Genomic DNA, 25228 nt, shown 5'->3' with positions numbered 1-25228 from the left:
TCCTGGAGAAGAGCCACTACACCATATATTATAGCGGCCATCCAGTAAACCATGTACTCGGAGTAGGTTTCTTAGTCAGCCAAAAAATGAAACCTGCTGTTATCGGCTTTGAAAGCATAAGCGAACGGCTATGCACTCTGCGCTTGCGAGGCAAGTTTAGAAATATAAGCCTCATAAACGTTCACGCCCCTACAGAGGAGACTGCAGAGTCGGAGAAGGATACCTTCTACGAGGCAGTAGAAAGAGCCCTCGAAGCCTGTCCCAGATATGATATCAAAATCATACTTGGGGATTTCAACAGCCAAGTAGGGAAGGAGCCCGTATTCAGGCGATACGTTGGCTCCCATAGCTTACACGAAAAAACAAATGATAACGGACTGCGGACTATTCAATTAGCAGGGTCACACGAAATGGTTGTTGGAAGTACCTAGTTTGCGCGGAAAGCGGTCCACAAACATACGTGGGCCTCTCCAGACGGGACCACTTTCAACCAAATTGACCACGTGTTGATCGAACGCCGCCACCTCTCAGCCTTGATGAATGTCAGAACATATAGGGGGGCCAATATAGACTCGGATCACTATCTCGTTGGCATGGTGCTCCGAGCTCGAATAACAATACCACCTAGAATCCCCTCTGACAATCAGGTGAGAGTGAACACTGAAGCCATCCACAACACAACCCTCCGCGACACCTATAAGAGGGAAATGGATGCCGCAATAACCGCAGTCAATAGAGGACCTGGAGATGAAGCATCAACTAATGATCTTCACAACCATCTGAAGAACGTTATCATGGATACGGCCACAAATATACTTGGCCCCAGCCGCAAAAGGAGTCGGAACGGCTGGTTTGACGATGAATGTAAGCTAGCAACGGAACGGAAGAATGCCGCATACCGAGTAATGTTGCATTCTCAAAGAACGCGGGCACGCGCAGAGACTTATCACGAACTCCGTCGAGCGGAGAAGCGACTTCTTTTACGGAAAAAGGAAGCCTGGGAGAACCAACAAGTCTGTGAACTAGAAAAGTACAGGGAGCAACCGCACCAGGCGCGGAAGTTTTACCAACAAGTCAGCAGGATGAAGCCTTATACACCTCGATGCTCATCCTGCCGAGACAAAGAGGGAAATCTGATTTCCGACAGAATGGGCATATGAGAGCGATGGGTTGAGTACTTTGATGAGCTACTGAACAACCAGAACATCGGCGAGTTGGAGGTCCCGCCAACTGAAGACGACGGACAAATACTGCCACCACCAAGTTTAGGAGAAACAGTCCGTGCAATTCATCGGCTAAAAAATCATAAGTCGCCAGGAGCCGATGGAATTACAGCCGAATTGGTTAAATATGGAGGCGACCAGTTACACCAAGTGGTTCATCAACTTGTGCTCAAGGTATGGGACAGCGAATCAATGCCTGACGATTGCGAGGCATAATCTGTCTCATACATAAAAAGGGAGATATCACACAGTGCAGCAATTATAGAGGTATCACGTTGCTGAGTACCATCTATAAGATATTCTCCACTATCTTGCTAGGCCGGATAGCCCCATACGCCCAGAACATCATTGGCCCATACCAAAGAGGCTTCACTCCAGGCAAATCAACAACAGATCAGATTTTCTCTCTACGGCAGGCGATGGAAAAACTGTTGGAATATGGACAACAGTTGCATCATCTGTTCATCGACTTTAAAGCCGCCTATGATAGCATAGCCAGGGTAAAACTGTACACGGCCATGAGAGAATTCGGTATCCCGACGAAATTAATAAGACTGACTAGGCTGACCCTGACCAATGTGCGAGGCCAGATAAAAGCAGCAGGATCACTCTCAAGACCATTCGACATCAACAACGGTCTACGACAAGGGGATGCGCTATCATGCGTCCTCTTTAACCTGGCCCTCGAGAAGGTGATCCGTGATGCTGAGGTGAATGCAAGAGGTACGATCCTCTTCAAGTCCACCCAACTACTGGCCTATGCTGACGATATCGACATCATGGGAAGAACCACCCGAGACGTTCAAACTGCCTTCATCCAGATCGACCAGGCGGCGCGAGATCTTGGGCTGCACATCAATGAAGGCAAGACAAAATACATGGTGGCAACGTCAGCACCGAAGACGAATCAACCAACAACATCAAACCGCACTGGTCAAACACAAGCACGAACAAGAATAAGGATAGGGGAATACAACTTTGAGACCGTTGACAATTTCTCCTATCTAGGGTCGAAAATCACAACCGATAACAACTACGATGAGGAAATCCGCGCACGGTTGTTGTCAGCCAACAGAGCCTACTTCAGCTTACAAAGACTGTTCCGCTCGAAACGTCTCACCATAGGGTCAAAGCTCTTACTGTACAAGACTATGATCTTGCCAGTCCTCATGTATTCCTCGGAAACTTGGGTTCTTAGCAAGAAAAATTGCGAACTCTTGGCCGCGTTCGAGAGAAGAATCCTCCGAAGAATTTTTGGCCCCCTACATGAGGATGGACGATTCCGTAGCCTACACAATGACGAAATCTATGAGCGATACCATGACCGTACGGTTGTGGATAAAATCCGGCTCAATAGGTTACGGTGGGCGGGTCACTTAATCCGTATGGATGAAGATGATCCCACCCGGAAAGTCTATAAGGGCAATATCTATGGTAGGAAAAGAAGACGAGGCAGACCCTGCCTAAGATGGAGCGATGGCGTGGGCCAGGACGCCAGACAGCTTTTAGGGATATCGAATTGGTGGACCTCGGCGCAAAACCGGGATGTCTGGAGTTCCTTATTAAGGCAGGCCTAGACCGGATACCGGTTGTTGCGCCGTTGATGATGATGACATATTTTGAGGCCTAGATTTCATCTAAGCGCATTTTCCTGTTTTTTTTCGGATTTTTGGGATGGGTAATTTCTGAAAATGAGTCCTGTCTCACTTTAAGTGCGTACATTTTTTTCAATTCACGCCAAAGCTAATGTCAGTTTCGGAAATTACTACTCGAGACCTTTCCTTTGCCCAGTGAAAAAAATGTTTAACTCCCCCCTTTGCATGTATGGGGAGCCTCCCTTTAAACTCAACCTAAATTTATGTCACTCGCTGTATGCGTGGGATTTCATAGTTCCCATCTGTCCATCAAATTTCGTTCGGATCGATTTATTCAGAGTGAAATTATGCGGTGTTTCCAACGATTAATTAATTGAAATAATAAAAACTTGTTGTTTCTTATTCAACAACAAACAAGTTTGCACTGATGAAGGGAACAAGTGGTTCCCGAAATATCGGTATTTGCAAGAATAAATACCCACACCAACGAATAAGAAACAACAAGTTTTTATTATTTCAATCGATTTATTCGTTTTGGAGAAAAGTGCGCGTGACAGAGAGGCAGTGAATCCATTTTAATAAGGTGAATCCATTTAATAAGGTCTCCATGGGCCCCGCCGTTCATATAAGTCCACTTTATACATATGATGATGACGTCATACACGTCCTATAATGTAATAAATTTACATGAAATGCAATTGACTTCCAATAATTTTGTTAATAATGTACGTGATATGTCCTATATTATCAGCTACACTGTTGCTAAATGACTTCTAGCATGAACTTAAGGAGGGTTTTCGGGTAAATTTCTAAAATTTCTAAGGTAATAGACTATTATCAACTTTATTTGTGCGGATATCGGAACGGGATATATTTTGAGGCGTAGATTTTGTATAGATGCATTACTGTGAGTTTTTTCAGGTTCTGAGAACGAGACCTGTTTCACCTTTTGGGGCACACATTTTGAGCCCTCACTAGTCGTCGACTCATATTTTTTATGCTGATTCGAGTCACTTACATCAATAACTAACTAACTAGCACAATTGAGCCGATTCGATCATGAGTTGCCCATCTCTATATATATGTACGTATGAATGCACATGTGAATTGGATATCGCAGCTTGCTTTGTACGTACGTATATACGTGTGAATTAGACCTGAATTCAATGTTGCCTTCAACGTATAGGAATCCACTACCAACTGCAAAGCATAGCGATGTGCGGCCAACTTCGCTCCATTGATGCGTCACACCACTCACTTAATCATCAACACTTGGCGCGTTCAATTCAGTTTAATTTCCTTGTTATTCTTTAAAAATGAATAAAAATTTTGTATGTTCAGTGTGGATTCCTCCTTTTAGTTTTATCGATCAAGTCAACATCCACCAAACATCCTAGTATTCGTTATACAACACGTCCGCCCGCGCCAAGCATTGATTATCACTTGATCATCAGAGTGGTAAGACGCAATGTGGAGGCAAGTCGGTCACGCATTTCTATGCCATACAGTTGATGGTGGATCCCTACAAACGTTACTCATAAAACATACCGCCATCTGTGAGAAAGTAGTGAAGCAAACTTAATGAAATTTCGCACCTTAAATATCTAATACCAAACCCAAAGCACATATTTCAACCAATGACACAAAGTCGTGCGCGTCTGCACCAAAGTGAATTTTCTCTTGTTGTGCAAAAATTCCGTGGAGCGCTGCACCTATTAGAAGGAGAGATAACCTACACCGCTACTGTCACTCTATTATGAATTGATGACAGTTCCGCTGGCGAGGAGGACCTCTACGCGAAAAGTGGACTTATATTATGTAATTTCTGCTAATTGTAATAAAAATACGCAAAATCTACCAAACTAATTCTGTTTTACTCCTCTACAGAGTTCGTGTGAAATTGTCATTTCCATAAAATGGCATTCAATATGCTAAATTCGTTGGCCCGTAAGGCTACAACCGCGACAGTCCGCGGCGGTCTGCTCCAAAATATTGGAGCGATTGGTGCTGCAAATGCAACACAAAAACGAGGAGCTGGAAAGTGGTATCCTGATCCGGAATTCATTAAACAATTCGGCGGTGCTGTGATGTACCCCGACGAGGTAACATCGCTGTGGAAGTTGCCGCCCTGGAACAGCAAAGTGGCTCCAGTTGAGAAGGCTGTGCGAAATTTAACCCTCAATTTCGGTCCTCAACATCCAGCGGCTCACGGTGTACTCCGATTGGTTTTAGAATTGGACGGTGAAACTGTTATGCGTGCTGATCCGCATATTGGATTGCTTCATAGAGGCACTGAAAAGTTAATTGAATACAAGACGTATACGCAAGCTTTGCCCTATTTCGACCGATTGGATTACGTCTCTATGATGTGCAATGAGCAATGCTACTCGTTGGCTGTCGAAAAGCTATTGAATATTGACGTACCGCTACGTGCAAAATACATCCGTGTTTTGTTTGCAGAAATAACGAGAATCCTTAACCATATCATGGCGGTTGGAACGCACGCGTTGGATATCGGGGCACTGACACCGTTCTTCTGGCTCTTCGAGGAGCGTGAGAAATTGATGGAATTCTATGAGCGAGTGTCTGGAGCACGTATGCATGCCGCTTACATCCGACCTGGCGGCGTATCACTCGACATGCCATTGGGCTTGATGGATGATATCTACGAATTTGCCTCAAAGTTCTCGGAACGTATCGACGAAGTTGAAGATGTCTTAACAACGAATCGCATCTGGGTTCAGCGTACCGTTGATATTGGCGTTGTGACTGCCGAAGAAGCTTTGAATTATGGCTTCAGTGGCGTTATGCTGCGTGGATCTGGAATAAAGTGGGATTTAAGGAAGCAACAACCATACGACGCTTACGATTTGGTTGATTTTGACGTCCCAATTGGAACCAAAGGTGACTGCTACGATAGGTACCTTTGCCGTGTCGAGGAAATGCGGCAATCTCTGCGTATTATCGAGCAGTGTTTGAATCAAATGCCGGCTGGAGAAATCAAAACTGACGATGCTAAAGTGACGCCTCCATCTCGCGCCGAAATGAAGACATCCATGGAGGCACTTATCCATCATTTTAAATTGTTCACTCAAGGGTACCAAGTACCACCTGGTTCTACATATACAGCAATCGAAGCGCCTAAGGGAGAGTTCGGAGTTTACCTTGTTGCGGACGGTTCAAGCCGACCATACAGATGTAAAATCAAGGCTCCGGGTTTCGCGCATTTAGCAGCTCTCGAAAAGATTGGACGCAATCATATGTTAGCCGATATTGTAGCAATAATTGGTACGTTGGATGTTGTTTTTGGAGAGATCGATCGATAAAGTTGATGTTTTGGTACATGTGAAGAAGTCTAATAAAGTTCGTAATCTATAACTGAATTTAGTATTTTTAAATTTTTATAACGACTAGTGTCGTGCAGAAAATAAAAAATGGAATGTGGACCGCCTCGTGATGATCAAGCTTGCCAGTCTTCGAATTTAAACAAAAAAAAAAACAAACATTTTACATTAAAAGGGAATGAGAAGTGCCGTTGATTGTGTAAAATTTCCCAAAAAGAGTTACGTGCCTTTTCAGACGTTTGATCGTTCATTGAAGTTGGAAACCTACCACAGCTAATTAAGACTAGGCGGATGACACCTATTATACTTGTGTCGCTGTAAAGTTATTCTCATAGGATAACATTAAGGAAGGTAACTAAGGGAGTAGAAGTTTTTTAAATGTAGTATTATGCTGTTATTAACTTTATTTGGGTGGATATTGATTTGATACGTATTTTAGACTTTAGGCTTCAAATAGAGGCAGCATCATGATACTTTAATTTTTTTCAGTCAGGCAATTTATTTTTATAAATCTACTTTTTTAAATCCTGTTTAAGTTTGTGCCCTTTGTTCAAGTACTCTTTGTCTCTCTTCTTCCCGCAATAGATGCCAAAATTAAGACTTGTCTTCTGCAGTAATCAGCTAAGGTTTAAATATTATTACTTGCTCAATCACACGCGTTTCTATAAAACATTGGCGATAATCGAATAGATCCCTTACAAGATTGAACATTTGATATCTAAAAAATACATCTAGTAAAAATTTGACATTTGATATCTAAAAAATACATCTAGTAAAAATTTGAAAATTAATGACCGCTAACACTGACATCCTAACTAACTAAACTACACAGCTTGCAACTTGTTTTCTTTGCGATCGACGAAATTAGTTCATGATTTAAATCATGGATCCGTTACAAATGTTTAGCGTATGCAAATATTTCAAGTTTCAGGTTTAACCCAAATTTAATTTTGCCATTTAATGCATGACCATATTTTAATGTACCACCTTTGGAAACGTGTGACAAATGTTCATACTTTTGGTTAAAGCATATACGCAGTCTCACCTTTCTTAATGTTATTTTTTTATGGATGAAGGGGACGTCTTAGAAAGGCACTATTGCACCTCTGCCAGACTCCCAGCGTGAAGGCATCAAAATATTCAATTCAGTTTCCGAAGCATCTTTTGTGTTGCGACTTCAATTTGTCTTTAACCTCAACATCTTTCTTCCCTCCTTACACTTCGGGCAATAGAACATAAAATAACGTACTTCGGGTCTTCGGAATCGTCGCATAAGTCATCTAAACTTGAATAATACAAATATTTTCTATAAGCTTCGTATCCCATAAAAAACAGTTTCAGGTGATAAATTAATTCTTCGTTTTTTCGCTCGGTCCATTTCTGCAAAAATCAGCGTCACTTCGGAAGGATTCGATTTTCTCCTCTGGTGGCGATAGGTGCCTCGTTCGCTAGAAGTTCTATAGGAATTATTTTCATTCACCCAATGCTATACATGCTGCATACTTTCTGTACAATTGACCGGTATGCCAAATACACCTTCTATCGGTTCACACTGCCCACTACCAGACAGGAGCCGCATATAATACGATAGATCTCATCACTATAAGCGGCCCGTCAATATACTTTGGTACCCAAGGCTTTTCCTGTTAGTAGTGAAGTAGCCTTCGTTACCTTCTCTCTGGGTATCTAATAATCGATTTTCAGATGATTTCGTGATCAACAAATATTATTTTTGGATTAAATGTGTAATCACCTCTGACAATAATAGTTTAAATATAAGTTAATTAAGGACCTCCCCCCAACAGATATTCCATTCTACACCTCATAACCTTGGTCGTAGTCCTATCCAAAATATAATTGTAATAATATACCTTACAACCTTCCGCAGAGTAAACCCGAAAGATTGAAACCAGTAAATTCAAATCTGGAATTCAGTAGCGTGTGAAGCATAGCATAATTTAGATTTAGAATTTGTTTAAATAGATTAAGAAAATGTTTAAATCTACGAAATACATATATAACTCGATCTGAATTTGAAAATATCCTGGCTTAGTATTCTAATCATAGGCAGATTTTTTATTTGCACAATCACCTACTAGCTATTATTTGGCTGAGCAATCGTAAGTAAATTTGTGAAGTAATTTGCAGATACAAATTTCAGCAGAAGTGCCTAATTATAAGTGGAAACGGCCAATTGTTCAGTTTTACGGTGAAGATTTTCTTTCTCGACTCTACGTCATACCACCACATGGTAACGGTGACTATGTCTTCTTATTTTGCTGACGAAACAATGTACCACTGCACGTGTTGTACGCGGCCACGAACTGCTCCTTCAAATAGAAATTAAAACGCCATCAGTGCACTCAGACGGAGTAATGCCGCTGGGACAGTCTCCCCGCAGAAGCATTCATCACTGCAACATTTGAAATGGTATTTGCATGGTTCCTGCCTTCCCAAAGGAAACAGTAAAGTAATTCTGGAATGTATCAAGGAAGATCTCGAAGGTTTGATCGACAGAGAGTAGACTGGTTTTCACTCTGTATCCTCCTGTACTGACCACATCAACACCCTGTGGATCATTTTAGAGCAGCGTGCCGAGTTCGACTCTTTGTTTCACAGCATTCCGCAGAAACTAACAGCTATTATCAGAGCGACGTATGATAGAATCAAATATCAAGTGCTGCGTCAAAGTAAAATATATCTCAGAACTGGCTCTGTTTGCATCAATGTGCGGTACATCGAAAGTATCCCGGAAGTTTCTTTTCCAATGAAACTTGAGGTCGCTCGACGTATTAACCGCGCTTTCACTGTTATGTCCAAAATCTGCACATGCAACTATCTCAACCCCAACAAGTTGAAACTATAAGTTTTATAAAAATATTTCCTTGGTTTACTATAGCTCCGTTTAAAAGAAAACTATTAAAAGGAAAAGTTTCCGATTAAACTATAGAATTTTATTTCTGTTGAGGTAGCAAACACGTGTTTCGGACAACATGTTTCCTTCTTCAGTGCTTATTTTGTAATCTAAGTTGAAACTGCTTCCGATCAATGTTCTCTCTGTGCTATTATATGGGGGTGATATATGAGAAGTAACCTCCACTGTTACCCGAAAGCTCCAAGCCTTCTTCACCACTTGCTCGCGTCGGGTCATCGGGGTTCGTGGCGCAATTTCGAACGAACAATTTCGACGGCGCACAGGCCAGCTACACGTAAACGTATTGATCTGAAGGCGGAAGTGACAGTAGGTAGGTCATACCTTGAGAAAGGATAACAACTCCATTGCAGGCTATGCTATGTAATTAAATCCACTATCTAAAGATGGCGACGAGTGGGTTGGCGCAGTAATACATGTATGTCCCCGTAATAATCTATCCGCAATACAACGGAGGAGGAGTGGAAACTTGTAGGGAAGTCCTGTGGAGAACTGAAAATCATTTCAGTAAATCGTCTACATAGGCATGTCTGACGAACTATACTCAATTCAGGAGTAGCTGACAACCGATGGGTGGAAGGATTGCCTCCATTTTTTTCTTTCCCCAGTATAGACCGTGAAAGATTCTTGCCTATCCCTACTGATGCTCGACTTGCTACCCGCAGATCCGGTGCGTTTCCTCCTCTCTGCTTCAAAGCGCAGCCGTCTGAAGCAATCTCGTTCGCTTCTTCGTATGGTCTTCTTGGGCCTTGAGACGAAGTGTGAATAAATAGTGCTAGTGTATGTGAATAGTGCTCACTACCCCACCAGACCACCAAATTCCAACTAGGGTACTGAGATATGACATGTCGGCGATCAGACTCGGTCCGCTACATTGGAATGTGTTCACACATCCATCGTTGGCCACTACGAAGTCTACTTCCGCAAAAATTTCAATTAAATGTTGGGGTTTGTCACTTGGGTTTCCACTCCAAGCTCATGAGTTCAAATCGGCGGCATTTATTAGGTTTTACGATTGTGATCTATGGTATCATCCAACAAACTTTGCGACATCTCATGTTATATTTTTACGAGAAACGTGGCAGCTACAGATGTCATTATCGTCGATGTGCGCTTTTACAAAACTTGCTCACGAGGATGCCATTATTGCATGTAAGGTTTGTTTTCCATACCAGCGGCATTACCACATGTATTCTCGCATAAGTAGCACTGCCGTAATTTTGTTACGCTGCTAAAATGTCCGCCATGTGTATTCGACTCTTAAATGGTTTGCGACAGAAAGTCCTGAACCGCCTTGCATTCTCAACTTTTAACTGTACGATCCATCTTCCTACTATATGCCAGACACTCGCTACCACCTGGATAAGCATCATGTAACACCGGTGCAATCCTTGATGAGATTTCTTACTTCTACCCAATTCCACCTTTTTTTGACCTGTGCATACTTCTGCAAATTGGCCCAACAAATCAAGGCATTTGAAGCATCTTTTCAGATCAACTAAATTTATACTCGCGGTGTTTTAAGTGATCAAACAGAAAATGATGGATCGTTCTTTTAGCGCAATACAAATCTTCCTGCGAAGAAATCTCGGCTAGGTGCTTCCATTCAATTGTCACCTTGGTGTTATTATTTTATTGTTGATTATATTACATGCACATGAATATCGTGTAATTGATATGTCCACTAAAGCTTGGTGTTCAGAGGTGGCGGTGAGGAAGAAGGGGCGGCAACCCTGTCGGCCAAACCAAAACCAAGTGGCCGAGCAGAAACTCCATAGTGGTGGCACCGGAAGACGCTGTACTCACTTTGGCTTGCCGGCCGCGATGCAGTAGGCGAATGCTCCAAAGGCCTAATTAGGGTGATCAGAGCCAAGTCTGCACGGGAACTCATCTCAAGTGGCAAATTGGTGACGAAACCTCACCAGGGATATACTGGTACCATGGGAACCGAGACGGACCCTGGACTCTCATACGTCGGGTGAACTCCCGTTGTATGTGAGTATAGCTCGGTTATTTGCGGTTGGCCCCTTAGTGGTTATGCTCAAGTGAGAAGAGACCTTCGGGCATCGGCGTGGTGTTGCGTTCCACACGGGTGCCGTACTCCTTAGTTCGGTAGAGATTTAAGTAGTTATTCCATCCACCAGTTTGAATGCTAAGTCATGCACTTGGTGTAGACTGGTACCGTTGTTGCTTGTCCCAGCGGGGCTCTGATTGTGATCACAAAATCAATCCGTGTCTTAAGAAGACCGTGGGAGTAAGTCGTCCAGAAACGTGCTCACATTATACCCTCAAGGACTTAACTGTCCACGAAAGCGGACTGCACTAAGTATTAAGAATATTAATGTCCCCTCAATTCTTTAAACTATGAATTTTCATTAAATTCAAATTATAATTCATTTTATTCGACAAGTAAATTTAATAAAAATATTGAATATGGTGTGCTCTATTGTCCTGGCCCGGTTAATGATTTGTCCATGAACTTCTTCTTGGCAAAACACAGCCACCATTTACTCGGCTTACCATCATCTGTAGAAAAAACTTTCTCACAAACTCGATTGCCTGTCTCATGTCTGATTTGTTGAAGATATTGACGCATCAGATCTGTAATGAAGAAATGATGTTCAGCTGTTTCAAGCAAATAAACTGATATTTCTCCGTGAGTCAGAGCAAAAAGATTTCGAAAGAAACTCCACTAAAATTTGTGGAATACTCTTATTTTATATACCCATAAATATTTTTAGGAAATCTATTAAATTTACTAACCAGCTTCCGAGGGTGATGATGGTTTTGCATATACAGCATTTAGTGGGAAGCCCGCTTCTCCAGGAATGTCGAATTTAGAAATTGCCAAACTATACATCTCTTGCATACCTTGATTCTTATTGGCACACCGTTGAAGCTTCTTCAGACATTCCGTTATATACAGCGTGATATAGATCAGAACCCGATCAACTTCGGACTGCAAAATGGATTCATAAACAGTAATGTGTAAGTGGACTCCTGAAGAACTTAAGACGTCCTCACCTTGATTTCGTAAGTTCGGAAGAAGACATTTGCTTTGAAGAAATATATGGACTCATCAATAATATCACCTTCAATATTAGATTGTGGAGCCGGACCTCGAAATTGTGTGCGCAATGGTAAGAGGGCCAGATTTCCAATACAGTTTGTAAACTCACGAATTTGGGAATGATAAGCCTGAAGATGAAAGATATGAGTCAAATCGCCACACCCTAGGTTCACTAAATATCCCCAATATTTGATACTGTATATAAATCAGTTACCGGCATTTCGAGATATTATACTGCTAGTCCCTTTTATTATTTCAGTAATGAAAACGATCAATACACTTTACCAATCCCGATTAGCAGCCGGAGAACTGAATACCTCACACATCTGTCAAGTTTTCCACTAACAATTGACATGAGTCATGCCAAAAAGTGTCTTTCGGCAGTTTAAGCGTTAAAGTCAGTTTAGGAAGCTCTGTTGTTTAGAAGAGGTTCCCGCGTGTGGTTCAAATGAACGCTCCTTTTGACAGTTCATTGTAAATGTCAGTGAGGAAACATAAACAGGAGTTCCGGAGTAATTAACGAAAATGCGGTATGCCCAGATTGTTTTGGGACCAGCAGGAAGCGGAAAGGTATTGTAGAAAAGGAAACCACGTTTTAATGTTACATGTATAGTATGACACCAAATTATAGGAAGCACCATCATTCGAATCGTGGGAACTGGGTCGGTTGCGGCGAATTGGTTCAATTTTTTTGTAAAGACAATAAGTAATTACTGTCTTTTACCGCAACTGTGTGTAGCACACTTGAATCTGTTCTTAAAAAGCCAAAAGTGCCGGCGAAAACATTGCGGGTGCTTTTTCATAAACGGAGGTGTTTCTGTTTGGGCTCGTTTTGATTTTTTATGCCCTGGCAAGCAAAGAGCTTCCACACTGATGTCGCTTGAAAATGACTCTGGGGAGACTGATATCATCATCATCAACGGCGCAACAACAGGTATCCGGTGTGGGCCTGCCTTAATAAGGAACTCCAGACATCCCGGTTTTGCGCCGAGGTCCACCAATTCGATATTCCTAAAAGCTGTCTGGCGTCCTCACCTACGCCACCGTTCCATCTTAGGATGGGTCTGCCTCGTCTTCTTTTTCTACCATAGATATTACACTTATAGACTTTCCGGGCTGGATCATCCTCATCCATACGGATTAAGTGATCCGCTCACCGTAACCTATTGAGCCGGATTTGGGTAAGTCTTGCATCCACCAGTATGAATGCTAAGCCATGCACTTGGTATAGACTGGTACCGTTGTTGCTTGTCTCAGCGGGGCTCTGATTGTGGTCACAAAATCAATCCGTGTCTTAAGAAGACCGTAGGATTAAGTCTCCACGACAGGTACCTACGTTAAACAGCCAAGGACTTAACTGCCACTATGTCCAATTCAGAGGGTTGTTGCCTGCAATGTCAAACAGATTTGGAAGGAATCAACGATATATAGGTCCTATTTTGTACTTATGATAGAGGAATCACAATTTATCAGGGGATTGGTTTTGTTATCTACAAAGAGACAATTCATTTGAACAAACTATTAGACATTGAAAGAAAGTAATGCGCGGTGTTATAGTAGGTTTCAGTCCATGGTTCTCGGTATAATTATGTTGCATTCAATTAATAATTAATTTTGTGGTTTTGTGTAAAACAAAACCTTATTAAAATCGGTTTACTGTTCGTCTGTCTGTCACCTGCATTTTTCTCGTAGACGTTTGTAGCGATTGATACCCTATTTGGTGGAAAGCTGGGGAGTGTGAATGCTCATTATTCTACGTGGAATTCAACGGAGAAGGGGCTCCCCGTACAGGCAGGGGGGGGGGGGGGAGGTCTCTAAAGGTCTAGTACTTTCCCAAGCTGGGCTTAGTTTTAACATCTGTTGAGAAGGCTGGGAGTGAACGAATCTATTCTCAGAAGCAACCCATCCGAAAAATCTGAAAAAATCAAGAGGCTGCCACTATATGGTGCCTAGGCTCCGAAATACTCTCCATACCGATATCTGTTTAAAGAAAGTTGATAATAGTATGTTACTAACATTTTTTGGTAATTGGCTGCAAAACTGCTCTTACGTTGATGATCCTATCAATTTTGGTGGAAAACCCACTATTACTAACAAAGTTACAATAGGTTAAATTTGTCGCTTCTTTGCAAATTCAAGGCTGAAGGTCAATATCACGCGAAAGTAAATATTTTCACATAATGTATGCATATATAGATGTTACGCACTAATGGAACAATTGCACACCCATACATACGCATACATAAAAAGTTTCACACCTGAAGCGTCCAGCTGCCGTTTTCCCGACTTGTCGGCAGTACTTGCGGAAGTGGCGGAAGAGCAAATTCTTCCGTTGAAATTTGTTCAGAATATTACCGTCTATTTGCGTCAGTTACGGATCATCAGCCAGTGAGCAATGAACCGAAAATAAACGCAACGACTCAAATTCGGTGTATTCGATGGCACGAGTTGATTGCCCGCGCATCTTAAAACGTCGAAATAATACTCAGTCACTGTTTGAGGTGTAACCCTTGTAATCAAGGCAAACCATGAAAATCGCCTTTTTTAACTGAAATTACCTCGGCTCGTAGCAGCCCATTCCCTCACCTTATTCAGGTGGTCTCGTTTCCAGTAATGTCTCATTTAACGAATCTTGGTTCGGATTTAGCAATGGAAATTAAGTCTTTCTGGGAAAATTTAATGCACATTTGTTGGAAATTTAATTTAATTTTGAAAATTATAAGAAAATATCCACACCGATAGATGTATTCAATGCGGCGCTACCTCCTTAAATATTCAGCTAGAATGCGTGTTTGTGGCATTTCTAGCGAGAAGTTTACGAGATTAAGTCGCAACACCATCTCCGTCACTAATAGTGATTTTTTATTCAACATATTTCGATATTTCAGGAATAAGTTGTTCACGAATTATCGATATATGTCGAGTAAAAAATCACGCATCAGCGCAAGGCTATCGTACGGAAGGTCCCGGTTCAAATCTCACTTGTGGCAGTGGGATTTGTATTGTGATTTGACGTCGGATACCAACCGACTCAGCTGTGACGACCTGAGTCAAATCAGGGTAATAATCTCGGGCGAGCGCAGTGCTGACCACATTGCCTCCTACAGTATTCTGTAGTGTACCGTTACGGTCTTGAATGAAGTGCTCTAACACACTTCAAGGCCCTGATCTAATATGGATTGTTGCACCAACGATTATTATTATTAAAAAATCACAACTAGCAACGGAGGCGGTATTGAGCTATGATACAGAAATTTGGAGAGAATGTCCGCAACGGGTGAAATAACCTAAAAAAACAACTTTATTGGAGCAATGGGAACCGTTTCATAAAGCAAAGAAAAGAAATATGTGACTGTAAACCGTAGTGCAACTTAAAAACCCACTTTCAGCTTTATTTTGAATGCTCTAAATGTTTAGTCCAATTTTCAGGAAGTGTTGGGTAGTTCAAATCTTTCTTTTAGGTGTTTATATCAAATATGTGTAATTGTAAACGATAATTTCTCACCCTTTGAAATAATATTCTAGTCCACATATTGTTCTATGGTGCAACGGCATGCAGCTGACGAGAAACGAGTGATTCACATAGTAAACCTTGATCCAGCAGCAGAACATTTCGACTATGAACCTGTTGTCGATATTCGCGACTTAATTCAATTGGACGATGCCATGGAAGACGATGAACTGCATTATGGTCCAAATGGAGGGCTTGTATTTTGTTTAGAATTCCTTATAGAAAATCAAGATTGGCTCCAAAATCAACTATGTGGAGGAGAAGACAACGAAATCGAAGGTAAGTTTCAACCATAAGTGCGAAAATTTCAGAGCAATCCAAAAGTATTTTGCCTCTTTACAGTCGAACCAGATGATGACTACATTCTCTTTGATATGCCTGGACAAATCGAACTTTTCACACATTTAACAACCGGAAGAGAACTCATCAGACTTCTGACATCATGGAATTTTCGAATATGTACTGTATTTCTAGTAGATTCACAATTTATGATTGATGGAGCAAAATTTCTATCGGGAACAATGGCAGCACTAAGTGTGATGGCCAATTTAGAAACGCCACACGTAAATGTTTTGAGTAAAATGGATTTATTAAGTAAAACAGCGCGAGGGCAATTGGATAAATTTTTAGATCCAGATCCACACGCACTTTTGGGAGAAGTTACATCAGAATCGTCATGGGGTCGTAAGCATAAAAAATTATCAGAGGCGATTGGAAACCTGATTGAGGATTTTAGCTTAGTTCGTTTTGTTCCTCTCAATGTAAACGATGAAGAGAGCATAACGGACCTTCTGCTACAAATTGATAACGTAATACAGTATGGAGAAGATTTTGATGTGAAAGTTCGCGATTTCGATGAGCCAGAACGGGAAGACGACGATGCTGTGAATGAACTATATCGCGATTAAACTCATTTCTAAAGCCGTTTGTTATGCTGTGAAAAAAATACCAATACTTCCGCTAGCTGGAAAGAATATCTATTAAATCAAATAATTTAGTTTATTGGTGTATATTTTGCTTTAGAAATCGATAAAAATTTATCCGAATTATAACTTCTAACAATACTACTAGCTAGCTGGAAAGAAAATCCGTAAAATCAAATAATTAGTTTAATTTATTTGTGTTCATTTTGTCGATGAAAATTTGTTCTAGTTATAACTTCGGTTTTTTCGCACTAGGCGACGTCAATTCTTCTGCACAACTATCGGTTGTAGCGCTTTTGCAAGGGTCACTGCCGTCACTTTTGCTTTCATTTGAAATATATCTCACGACAAAGCCTTTGTCATTTCCAAGTAAACTTGGATTCAGCTTTGTAAGGAGCGTTGTGTTGAAGAAAGTATTAAGAAAACGTTTCCTGAAAGTACATTCGGCAGATGTTTGTGTTCTCGACTTTGCTGCGACCTTTTGTGTAATCTTTGTATAGTTGTCACTATTTTTTAAAATTATAAGTGCCCGTAGGCCTAAGAGCGCAGCCCAGTTTGGGGGGATTTCTTGTGTATCATGAAATTGCTTTCTATTCCGTTCGGTACAAGAAGCTACTAATACATCAGCCTCCTTTCTTGTGAATGATTTACGAAAATTACCAAACTTCGTAATCGGTATCTCAAATTCATAACATTTAAATAGAATGGGTATCGTCTTCTTGACAAAATCTTGAATTCCTGGAGACTTTTGGAAATCGTAATCATATGAATATTTAAATAGTTCATAGAACTGTCTGCCAACTGGTCTTAGCAAATTGCGATAATTACAAGCTCGATTTTCCTTTCGTCTCTGTTGCACTTCTCTGCGCTTAGCTCGTTTCTCTGCATAGGTGTCCCCCTGAGTTTTAAGCTCGTAAATCTTTTCAACCCAATTATCCCTGCTCACATCCGTGAGAAGTCCCCTGTTTTTCCGTGGAATATCTTTCACCGTCGCAACCGGGTTTTTGGCGAAGAATTTCTCTATGACGCTATAACGAGTTCGGCAACTGGTTCGGGTATGTGTCTTCATTACTTTGGCGAGTTCAGCCCACTTTCCTGTGCCATTCTGTTTGACATATTCAATAAGTTTCTCATCGTCCTCAATTGTCCACGCTTGATGTACATTCTGGTATTTAATGGTGTTATGCCATCGATTTTTCACTTGACTTCTACTTCGATTAGGGAAAAGCGACATTGGAATGCATGCGAAATTTTCGCCATATTCTTCTACAGCAGCTAACAATACACAGTCTTCTTCACGGGAGAAACTACCTTTTTTGATGTTGGGATTTAAAACATTTAGATATCTGTAAACGAAATTGATGTGAAATCAATGAGTGAAATGTGCAGATAATGTGAGTTGATCTTACCGTCTACATATTGACTTTCTATCTCTGTTGATAAAGTATCCACGGATCTTGTTCCAGTTTATATTTCCGCCCGTTGAATGAAGTTTAACTGCTCTTAAAAGTTGTCGATCTTCATACGCTGTCCATTTCCTTGAACTATTCAAATTCAAATTCACCGTGTGTTGGAATTGCACAAAGCATTGGTTTTCAGATCTTCCAGGAATTTCTTGACTAATCAAGGACCAATTTTGGAAATTGTATTTTTTAGCTACCCTCATGAGATTCTCGTTTTCATGTTTTGTCCATTTACCACGATTGAGATCAGGTCTCAAGAAGCCTTGCCACATTGCGTAACAGTTCGCTTCCGAGTGTTTTCCCATGAGACCCATTTTCGATACTAGCTCCCAATCAATTTTGAAATCACCACCTACAATTTCAAGGAGTTTCGCCAGCCTACTAGAATGCTGCTCCATATTTTCCTTAGTAACTCGAATAAATTCATTTTTTTCAGTCCTCCCAGCGTGTAAATAGTTCAAAACCTTGTAAAAGAAAAAAAAAATTGCCTGAAAATCTAATACTAATGTAAGGTGTCTATTAGATTTTTAAATATTTTATATCCATGATAAATTAGAGGTGCTCGAAGGCAGGGTGTAAACGTGAATGCAGAAACTTACATGAGAGCATCTTGCAAGAAAATATTCCCGTTTCATTTGTGTGTGCCTTCATCGTACGGTCTCAGATTTGTATAAAGATCAACCCATATAGAATATAGTCTCCCAGCTTTCGAAAAGGCGATATTCTTCTGATTTACTTAGTAGAGGCAAGTACAAGATTTAATTAAGTCGGGTATCCATTGTTTTGTTTCTTTCTTAAAGGAGGAAACTTTAGTACACGACAGGTCGATTTGTACAAAAATGCAATTTGCTTTATTTTTCCAGACCGTTTTATATAACTAATTCGTTCTGAAAATAACTGTATCGATTGTAGTTTAATAATAATAATAATAATCGTTGGCCCAACAATCCAATTGGATCAGGGCCTTGAAGTGTGTTAGAGCACTTCATTCAAGACCGTTCGGTACACTACAGGATTAAAGTACCCTGTGGGAAGCAATGTGGTAAACATTGCGTTCGCCCGAGATTATTACCCTGATTTGACTCAGGTACTCATTCACAGCTGAGTCGACTGGTATCCGACGTCAAATCACGATACAAATTCCACTGCCACCAGTGAGATTTGAATCGCGACTTTCTGTACGACAGCCTTATGTTCTAACCACTCAGCTATCCAGACACATAGTAGTTTACTTTCGTAAATTTCTGGCTCCAGGATGGGAGTTCAGCATTTTTTAACAAGTATGGAGACGTTCATTTAACTCATATACAAAAAAGAATGAGAAAAGCAGCTACTTAATACTTTTGCATTTAGTACTATATATCAACGTTAATTATGACGTCAGCATTACATTTGTATGGCTTATGCTAGTAAATTCATACGAAAATGATAACTTTGACCTGATATAATTTGGTGGTCAAAGGGCAGTATAGGTCCCAGGGCGAAACGTGGATTGCTGCGCTGGGAGCTTTTTCTTAACGAAAAGCTTCAGACGGAGAAGGATGAAGGCGAGTTTCCTGTGTCTAAAAGTGGGAACAACCATTGGCGCATCTTCTCATGTGCTTGGAGTAGGTTTCTTAGACAACCAAAAAATGAAACCTGCTGTTATCGGCTTTGAAAACGTAAGCGAGCGTTCACGCCCCTGCAGAGTCGGAGAAGGATACCTTCTAAAAGGCAATAGAACGAACCCTCAAAGCCCTTCCCAGATATGATATCAAAATCATACTTGGGGATTTCAACAGCGAAGTAGGGACGGAGCCCGTATTCAGGCGATACATTGGCTCCCACAGCTTACATAAAAATACAAATGATAACAGATTGCAAATTATTCAATTAGCAGTGTCTCAGCCTTGATAAATGTCAGAACATGTAGGGGGCCAATATAGACTCGGATCACTATCTCGTTGGCATGGTGCTCCGAGCTCGAATAACAACACCATCCAGAATCCCCTCTGACAATCAGGCGAGTGGATGAAGCCATCCACAACACAGCCCTCCGCGACACCTATAAGAGGGAAATGGATGCCACAATAACCGTAGTCAACAGAGATCCTGGAGATGAAGCATCAAAAAATGTTCTTCACAATCACCTAAAGAACGTTATCATAAATACTTGGCCCAAGTCGCAACAAGAATCGGAATGGCTGGTTTGACGATGAATGTAAGCTAGCAACGAAACGGAAGAATGCTGCATACCGAGTAATGTTGCATTCTCAAAGGACGCTGGCACGGCAGGATGAAGCCTTACACACCTCGATGCTCATCCTGCCGAGGCAAAGAGGGAAATCTGATTTCCGACAGAATGGGCGTATTGGAGCGATGGGTTGAGTACTTTGATGAACTACTGAACAACCAGAACATCGGCGAGTTGAAGGTTTCGCCAAATGAAGACGACGGACAAATACCACCACCCAGCATAGAAGAAACAGTCTGTGCAACTCATCGGCTTAAAAGTCTCTAGGAGCCGATGGAATTACAGCCGCACTGGTTAAATATGGAGGCGACCAATTACACCAAGTGGTTTATCAACGTGTGCTCAAGGTGTGGGACAGCGAATCAATGCCTGACGACTGGCAAAAAGGCATTATCTATAAACATAACAAGTCGCGAAACCGGAAGCTGGGCGCTTCAGGTAAGAAAGGTTTTGTTTGCTTCTTCTGTAAGTATATTTGAGTGTAGAACTATCCCATGTGTACGTAGCCCGTTATGTATATGCATTTAGCATGTCAGAATTAGTACTTCCAGTTGTAAATTTACACGGTAAAGACAACTTTGAGCTACGGTAACTTTGTTACTAATAGTATGCTTTTGATCAAACTTGGGGATAATATGCTTCATATTATATTTCAAACCACTACCAAGTTCTATAACTCCGGGATAAACATAAGGGGGGTTTTACTCAATTTTCCCAAAAATATTGTAATCTACTATTATTAACTTAATTTGAACGGATATTGATATGGAGAGTATTTTGAGACCTGGGCACCATATAGAGGCAGCTTCGTGAATTTTTTCAGATTCTTCAGTTAGGTAGTTTCGGAGAATGGGTCCGTTAAAGAAATCATCCGTTTCCATCCCTACTACTCCCCGCTTTTCTAACAAATGTCAAAAATAAGACCGGCTTCGAAAATTGCTAATCGAGACCTTTCATTTGATGTCCCACATGACTACATTCGCTGAAAAAAATTTGTACACTCCCCCTTTTACATGTATGGGGACCCCCCTTCCTAAATTCAACCTAAAAGGATATCACTCACTGCATGTCTGGGGGTCCCCCGTCCCCACCTTCTCATTAAATTTCGTGTCAATCGATATAACCCTTTCTGAGGAAAGTGCTCGTGAGACAGACGGACACACAGACAGACATTGAACCGATTTTAAAAAGGTTTTGTTTTGCAAACATCATTGAGCCATACCAAAGAGGCTTCACTCCAGGCAAATCAGCAACAGATCAGATATGGACATCGGTTGCACTGTCTTTTTTTCATCGACTTTAAAGCCGCCTATGATAGCATAGCCAGGGTCAAATTGACAGAATTCGGTATCCCGCCGAAATTGATAAGACTGACTAGGCTGACCCTGACCAATGTGCGAGGCCAGATAAAAGCAACAGGATAACTCTCAAGACCATTCGACATCAACAACGGTCTTCGACAAGGGGATGCCCTAGCATGCGTCCTCTTTAACCTGGCCCTGGAGAAAGTGATTCGTGATGCTGACGTAAATGCGAGGGGTACGATCCTCTTTAAGTCCACCCAACTACTGGCCTTGATAATTTTTCCTATCTAGGGTCGAAAATCACAACCGATAACAGCTACGAACATGAAATCCGCACGGTTGTTGGCAGCCAACAGAGCCTATTTCAACTTTCAACCAGTCCTTATATATTCTTAGGAGACTTGGGTTCTTAGCAAGAAAAATTGAGAACTCTTGGCCGCGTTCGAGAGAAGAATCCTCCGAAGAATTTTTGGCCCTCTACATGAGGATGGACGATTCCGTAGTCTACATAACGACGAAATCTATGAGCGATACCATGACCATTTGGTTGTGGATAAAATCTGGCTCAATAGGTTACGGTGGGCGGGTCACTTAATCCGTATGGATGAGGATGATCCAGCCCGGAAAGTCTATAAAGGCAATATCTATAGTAAAAAAAGAAGACGAGCAAACCCTGCCTGAGATGGAGCGATGGTGTAGGTCAGGACGCAAGACAGCTTTTAGGGATATCGAATTGGTGGACCTCGGCGCAAAAGCGGGGTGTCTGAAGTTCCTTATTAAGGCGGGCCTAGACCTGATACCGGTTGTTGCGCCGTTGATGATGATGATATAATTTTGTTCGTAATAGGAGGATTCGCACGAAGCTTTCCAGTATTATGCATTGTACTGTTTTATGTTGCTGGCCAATTTCGCAATCCTAGTGGTTTTTGAGGTCATTTTCAAAAAATTTGGTAATATTCTATTGAAAGTTTATTTGAGTAGATTCCGGAATGAGATACATTTTTGGCCTAGATGTTCAGACGCATCGTCGAGATTTTTCTCAGATTTATGTATCGATACTTTTCTAAAATGAATTTGATCCCCCTAGGAGCGGGTGAGATATGCTACGCATATTGAAACTAACATCTGTTTATGTTTATGGAGATTAAAGATCTCTGATATCCGGTACAATTGGAGAATGAAAATTTTACGGCCCAACTGTGCATGCATGACGAGCCGGGAAGATGGACTCCCCTTCAAACTAAGCACAAGTTCATGTCAATGGTCATATATATAGGATTTCGCGGTTCCCATATATCCACCCTACAGACACTGTGCACAAAGCAAATAGGAAAGAATAGCACAACTCTGAATAGGGCTTTTGGATCTAAATATATATTAAAAGTTAATTGGGCGAAAATTCGGAAAAGTATATTATTTTCCTTTTTGTAATGAACCAAATGTGCACTGAAAACACTGAAGTGATTTTTATTTTTGTAAACAATCTGATCACCTTTGCGACGTACAAGGGAACATCAGCATTCACCTTTTTAATGTGTAGCTGTACAACCACTTTCATCCAGCTCACCTACACTCTCTTAAGTTACAATACTTGTGAACCCCGTCCAAATAGCGTCAAATTTGGAAAAAGAATCAACATTTTTTCTTGACAAGTGGTTATTAATTTCGCTTTCAAGCATTCGTCAACTAATAGGCTATTTATGGTCCTTTCAATATGCAAATTAAAAATATGCTACTTTTAACTACATTCAGCGAGTTTATTAGTGATTTGAGTCGAAAATCTATGTCATTCGTTCGTTTGAATAAATCCTGATTGTTACAATAGTATAAATCCCGTTCATTTCCGCTTTGTATAGGGTAACGATATTTTAACCTCTTCTTTATTTCAGATGGGGGCTTGAAAGCCTCGCGATTGCATCCAAATCAGGCTTTTCATAAAACAAAATGTCGAAACCGTTTACGAAGAGCCGACCCCGCTTGCAAACGAGACAAAGTCTGAAGGAAAAGAAGAAGTTTATTTCAGTATGATTTCAACGATGTCCTTCTGCAATGCATATATAGTAATAACCAACTTCTCGCTTCAGACTTTTGTTAGGGTGCAATTTAGTTATATTCGACGGGATCGACCATAATTATATTAGATAATTGAATAACAGAAGCTCGCACGGGTTTTCATCTACAATCAGTGTTTGTATTCGCTTTGGAGGAGACCGAAAGAACAAATACTCTTCTAGTTTAGCGACCATGGTTATTTGTAAATAACTCTAGGTAGGTTTTCCTAAAAGACTTGCATCACTATCATATGTAAACATACCTGTGTTTTCACCGCTTGAACTAAATTGCACTTGTCAGTAACACTCCAGTGATGTTGGGGAACCATTTTCAAATCTAAGGGAAACAATTCACCTCTCTCTTCGACTCTAGTCTTGTAATCACTATTCACAGGCGCATGAAATTTATCTAGGTCCTTAAAAAATGGTGCTCCACACTTTCGATAATATGGATATATAGCATTTTTCCTTGAATCTTCGAGAGTACCCTGGTTTCGCAAATATTTCTGCTCACACTTTTGCAGCAAGTCAGTAAGCATCTCACGAAAACTTAGGAGCTTGGCTTGCATTGCTCTGTTTATGACTAAAGCATTTTCGTTGGTTACTGTCAAATGATTGCGAAGTATATTCGTGACATGTTGTACGTGATCACGCATCGGGTGAATTTCAATGAAAATTCCATCGTCCGAGTCAGAATCTTCATTTTCATCAGAAGAATCTGATTCTTCTAATTCGGTGTAATTTGCTTCGTTGTTTTCGTTAAAACTGCTTCCCATCCCTCCACTATTTAACTCCATATTATATGCCGTTTGAGGTTTACGTCCAAAAACAATCGTTGCCAGTTTTTGATCGCCTTCGCGTTGTGGCTTGAAAATATCGAGACGATATGTCAAATCCACTGAGAAACAAAGAGAATATTCCATTAAATAACATTGCATACAATAACATATAGTATTTCCTAAATAATTACCTTCTCAAAATTCCGCTTTGACAGTTAAACCCTGCCAAACAAATGAAACGTCATTCGCCGTGCCAAAGTGCTCTGCTCTTGAGCATGAACGAGATATAACGAAAATCGGATCAGCTGTATTTGACATGACGCCGGACTTGTTTATACTCTGGCGAGATTGGTACGTTTTTGTCTTTGGATAAGTGAATACCTAAAACTACTATTGGCGCATTAGTGCCAGAATAGCAAAATCTCATCAAATGAATTATATATTACCAGCTGGGTAGTTATCGTCGAAATGTTTGACGCCAATTCGGTGTCAAATTGGAAGTAATTTGGACCATTTGGCATTTTGAACGAAATAAAGTGCATTGTGAATTATTTAAATAATTAATAGTATAATAACACTATAATCTGCATATTGGTTATAAATCTAGTAAAAGCATAACTTACCTTCATTCTGTCTTCGATTGTTTTTATACTTCCTTTTCAGTAACGAACACTTTATTGGGAAATTGACGGATAGAGACGTTACATATGAAGGTTTTTTTTCCCTATTTTACGGACCTTGATTATTGATACTAGCAGAATAAGTTAACAATTACAAATTTTCAACTTGGTACTTATTTC

The 25228-nt window shown here is 40.8% G+C and overlaps 4 protein-coding genes across 5 annotated transcripts; 2 read left to right on the top strand and 2 right to left on the bottom strand.

Moving 5' to 3' along the window:
* Positions 1 to 4486: 4486 nt before the first annotated feature.
* On the top strand, positions 4487 to 6201 carry LOC119659583 (NADH-ubiquinone oxidoreductase 49 kDa subunit). The gene is made up of 2 exons (XM_038067739.1): positions 4487 to 4636; positions 4706 to 6201. The coding sequence occupies exon 2, from the start codon at positions 4735 to 4737 to the stop codon at positions 6142 to 6144; it is 1410 nt and encodes a 469-aa protein (XP_037923667.1). The 5' UTR covers positions 4487 to 4636; positions 4706 to 4734; the 3' UTR covers positions 6145 to 6201.
* Positions 6202 to 11463: 5262 nt separating this feature from the next.
* On the bottom strand, positions 11464 to 12526 carry LOC119659049 (actin-related protein 2/3 complex subunit 3). Its single transcript, XM_038066957.1, has 4 exons — positions 12379 to 12526; positions 12119 to 12292; positions 11858 to 12053; positions 11464 to 11695 (listed from the first exon to the last, which is right to left on the bottom strand). The coding sequence occupies exons 1-4, from the start codon at positions 12382 to 12384 to the stop codon at positions 11538 to 11540; spliced, it is 534 nt and encodes a 177-aa protein (XP_037922885.1). The 5' UTR covers positions 12385 to 12526; the 3' UTR covers positions 11464 to 11537.
* Positions 12527 to 12579: 53 nt separating this feature from the next.
* LOC119659048 (GPN-loop GTPase 3) lies at positions 12580 to 16621 on the top strand. Its single transcript, XM_038066956.1, has 3 exons — positions 12580 to 12734; positions 15690 to 15954; positions 16018 to 16621. Exons 1-3 carry the CDS (start codon positions 12690 to 12692, stop codon positions 16581 to 16583), a joined length of 876 nt encoding a protein of 291 aa, XP_037922884.1. The 5' UTR covers positions 12580 to 12689; the 3' UTR covers positions 16584 to 16621.
* Positions 16622 to 16655: 34 nt separating this feature from the next.
* LOC119659047 (snRNA-activating protein complex subunit 4 homolog) lies at positions 16656 to 25228 on the bottom strand. 2 transcript variants are annotated; one of them, XM_038066955.1, is made up of 4 exons: positions 24620 to 25227; positions 23913 to 24547; positions 18008 to 18525; positions 16656 to 17944 (listed from the first exon to the last, which is right to left on the bottom strand). In XM_038066955.1, exons 2-4 carry the CDS (start codon positions 24444 to 24446, stop codon positions 16828 to 16830), a joined length of 2169 nt encoding a protein of 722 aa, XP_037922883.1. In that variant the 5' UTR covers positions 24447 to 24547; positions 24620 to 25227; the 3' UTR covers positions 16656 to 16827. The 2 variants fall into 2 exon arrangements, with proteins under 2 accessions (XP_037922883.1, XP_037922882.1); XM_038066954.1 differs by having other exon boundaries at positions 23913 to 25228.

Source organism: Hermetia illucens, chromosome 6 (assembly GCF_905115235.1).
Source record: "Hermetia illucens chromosome 6, iHerIll2.2.curated.20191125, whole genome shotgun sequence".
NCBI lineage: Eukaryota > Metazoa > Arthropoda > Insecta > Diptera > Stratiomyidae > Hermetia > Hermetia illucens.
The sequence above is the reverse complement of the archived record's forward strand: the minus strand, read 5'-3'. Positions and strand labels throughout refer to the sequence as shown.

Bases quoted from the DNA above. Each gene is read 5' to 3' on its own strand.
- LOC119659048 (XM_038066956.1), top strand. From the start codon at position 12,690: ATGCGGTATGCCCAGATTGTTTTGGGACCAGCAGGAAGCGGAAAG. The intron at 12,735-15,689 runs GTATTGTAGAAA...ATAATATTCTAG, and splicing joins GACCAGCAGGAAGCGGAAAG to TCCACATATTGTTCTATGGT. The intron at 15,955-16,017 runs GTAAGTTTCAAC...GCCTCTTTACAG, and splicing joins AGAAGACAACGAAATCGAAG to TCGAACCAGATGATGACTAC.
- LOC119659583 (XM_038067739.1), top strand. From the start codon at position 4,735: ATGGCATTCAATATGCTAAATTCGTTGGCCCGTAAGGCTACAACCGCG.
- LOC119659047 (XM_038066954.1), bottom strand. From the start codon at position 24,587: ATGCAATGTTATTTAATGGAATATTCTCTTTGTTTCTCAGTGGATTTG. The intron at 18,526-23,912 runs GTATGTTTACAT...TTCTTTTACAAG, and splicing joins TTCAAGCGGTGAAAACACAG to GTTTTGAACTATTTACACGC. The intron at 17,945-18,007 runs GTAAGATCAACT...TTTCGTTTACAG, and splicing joins AGAAAGTCAATATGTAGACG to ATATCTAAATGTTTTAAATC.
- LOC119659049 (XM_038066957.1), bottom strand. The intron at 12,054-12,118 runs GTGAGGACGTCT...TCCATTTTGCAG, and splicing joins TCCGAACTTACGAAATCAAG to TCCGAAGTTGATCGGGTTCT. The intron at 11,696-11,857 runs GTTAGTAAATTT...TCTTCATTACAG, and splicing joins ATCATCACCCTCGGAAGCTG to ATCTGATGCGTCAATATCTT.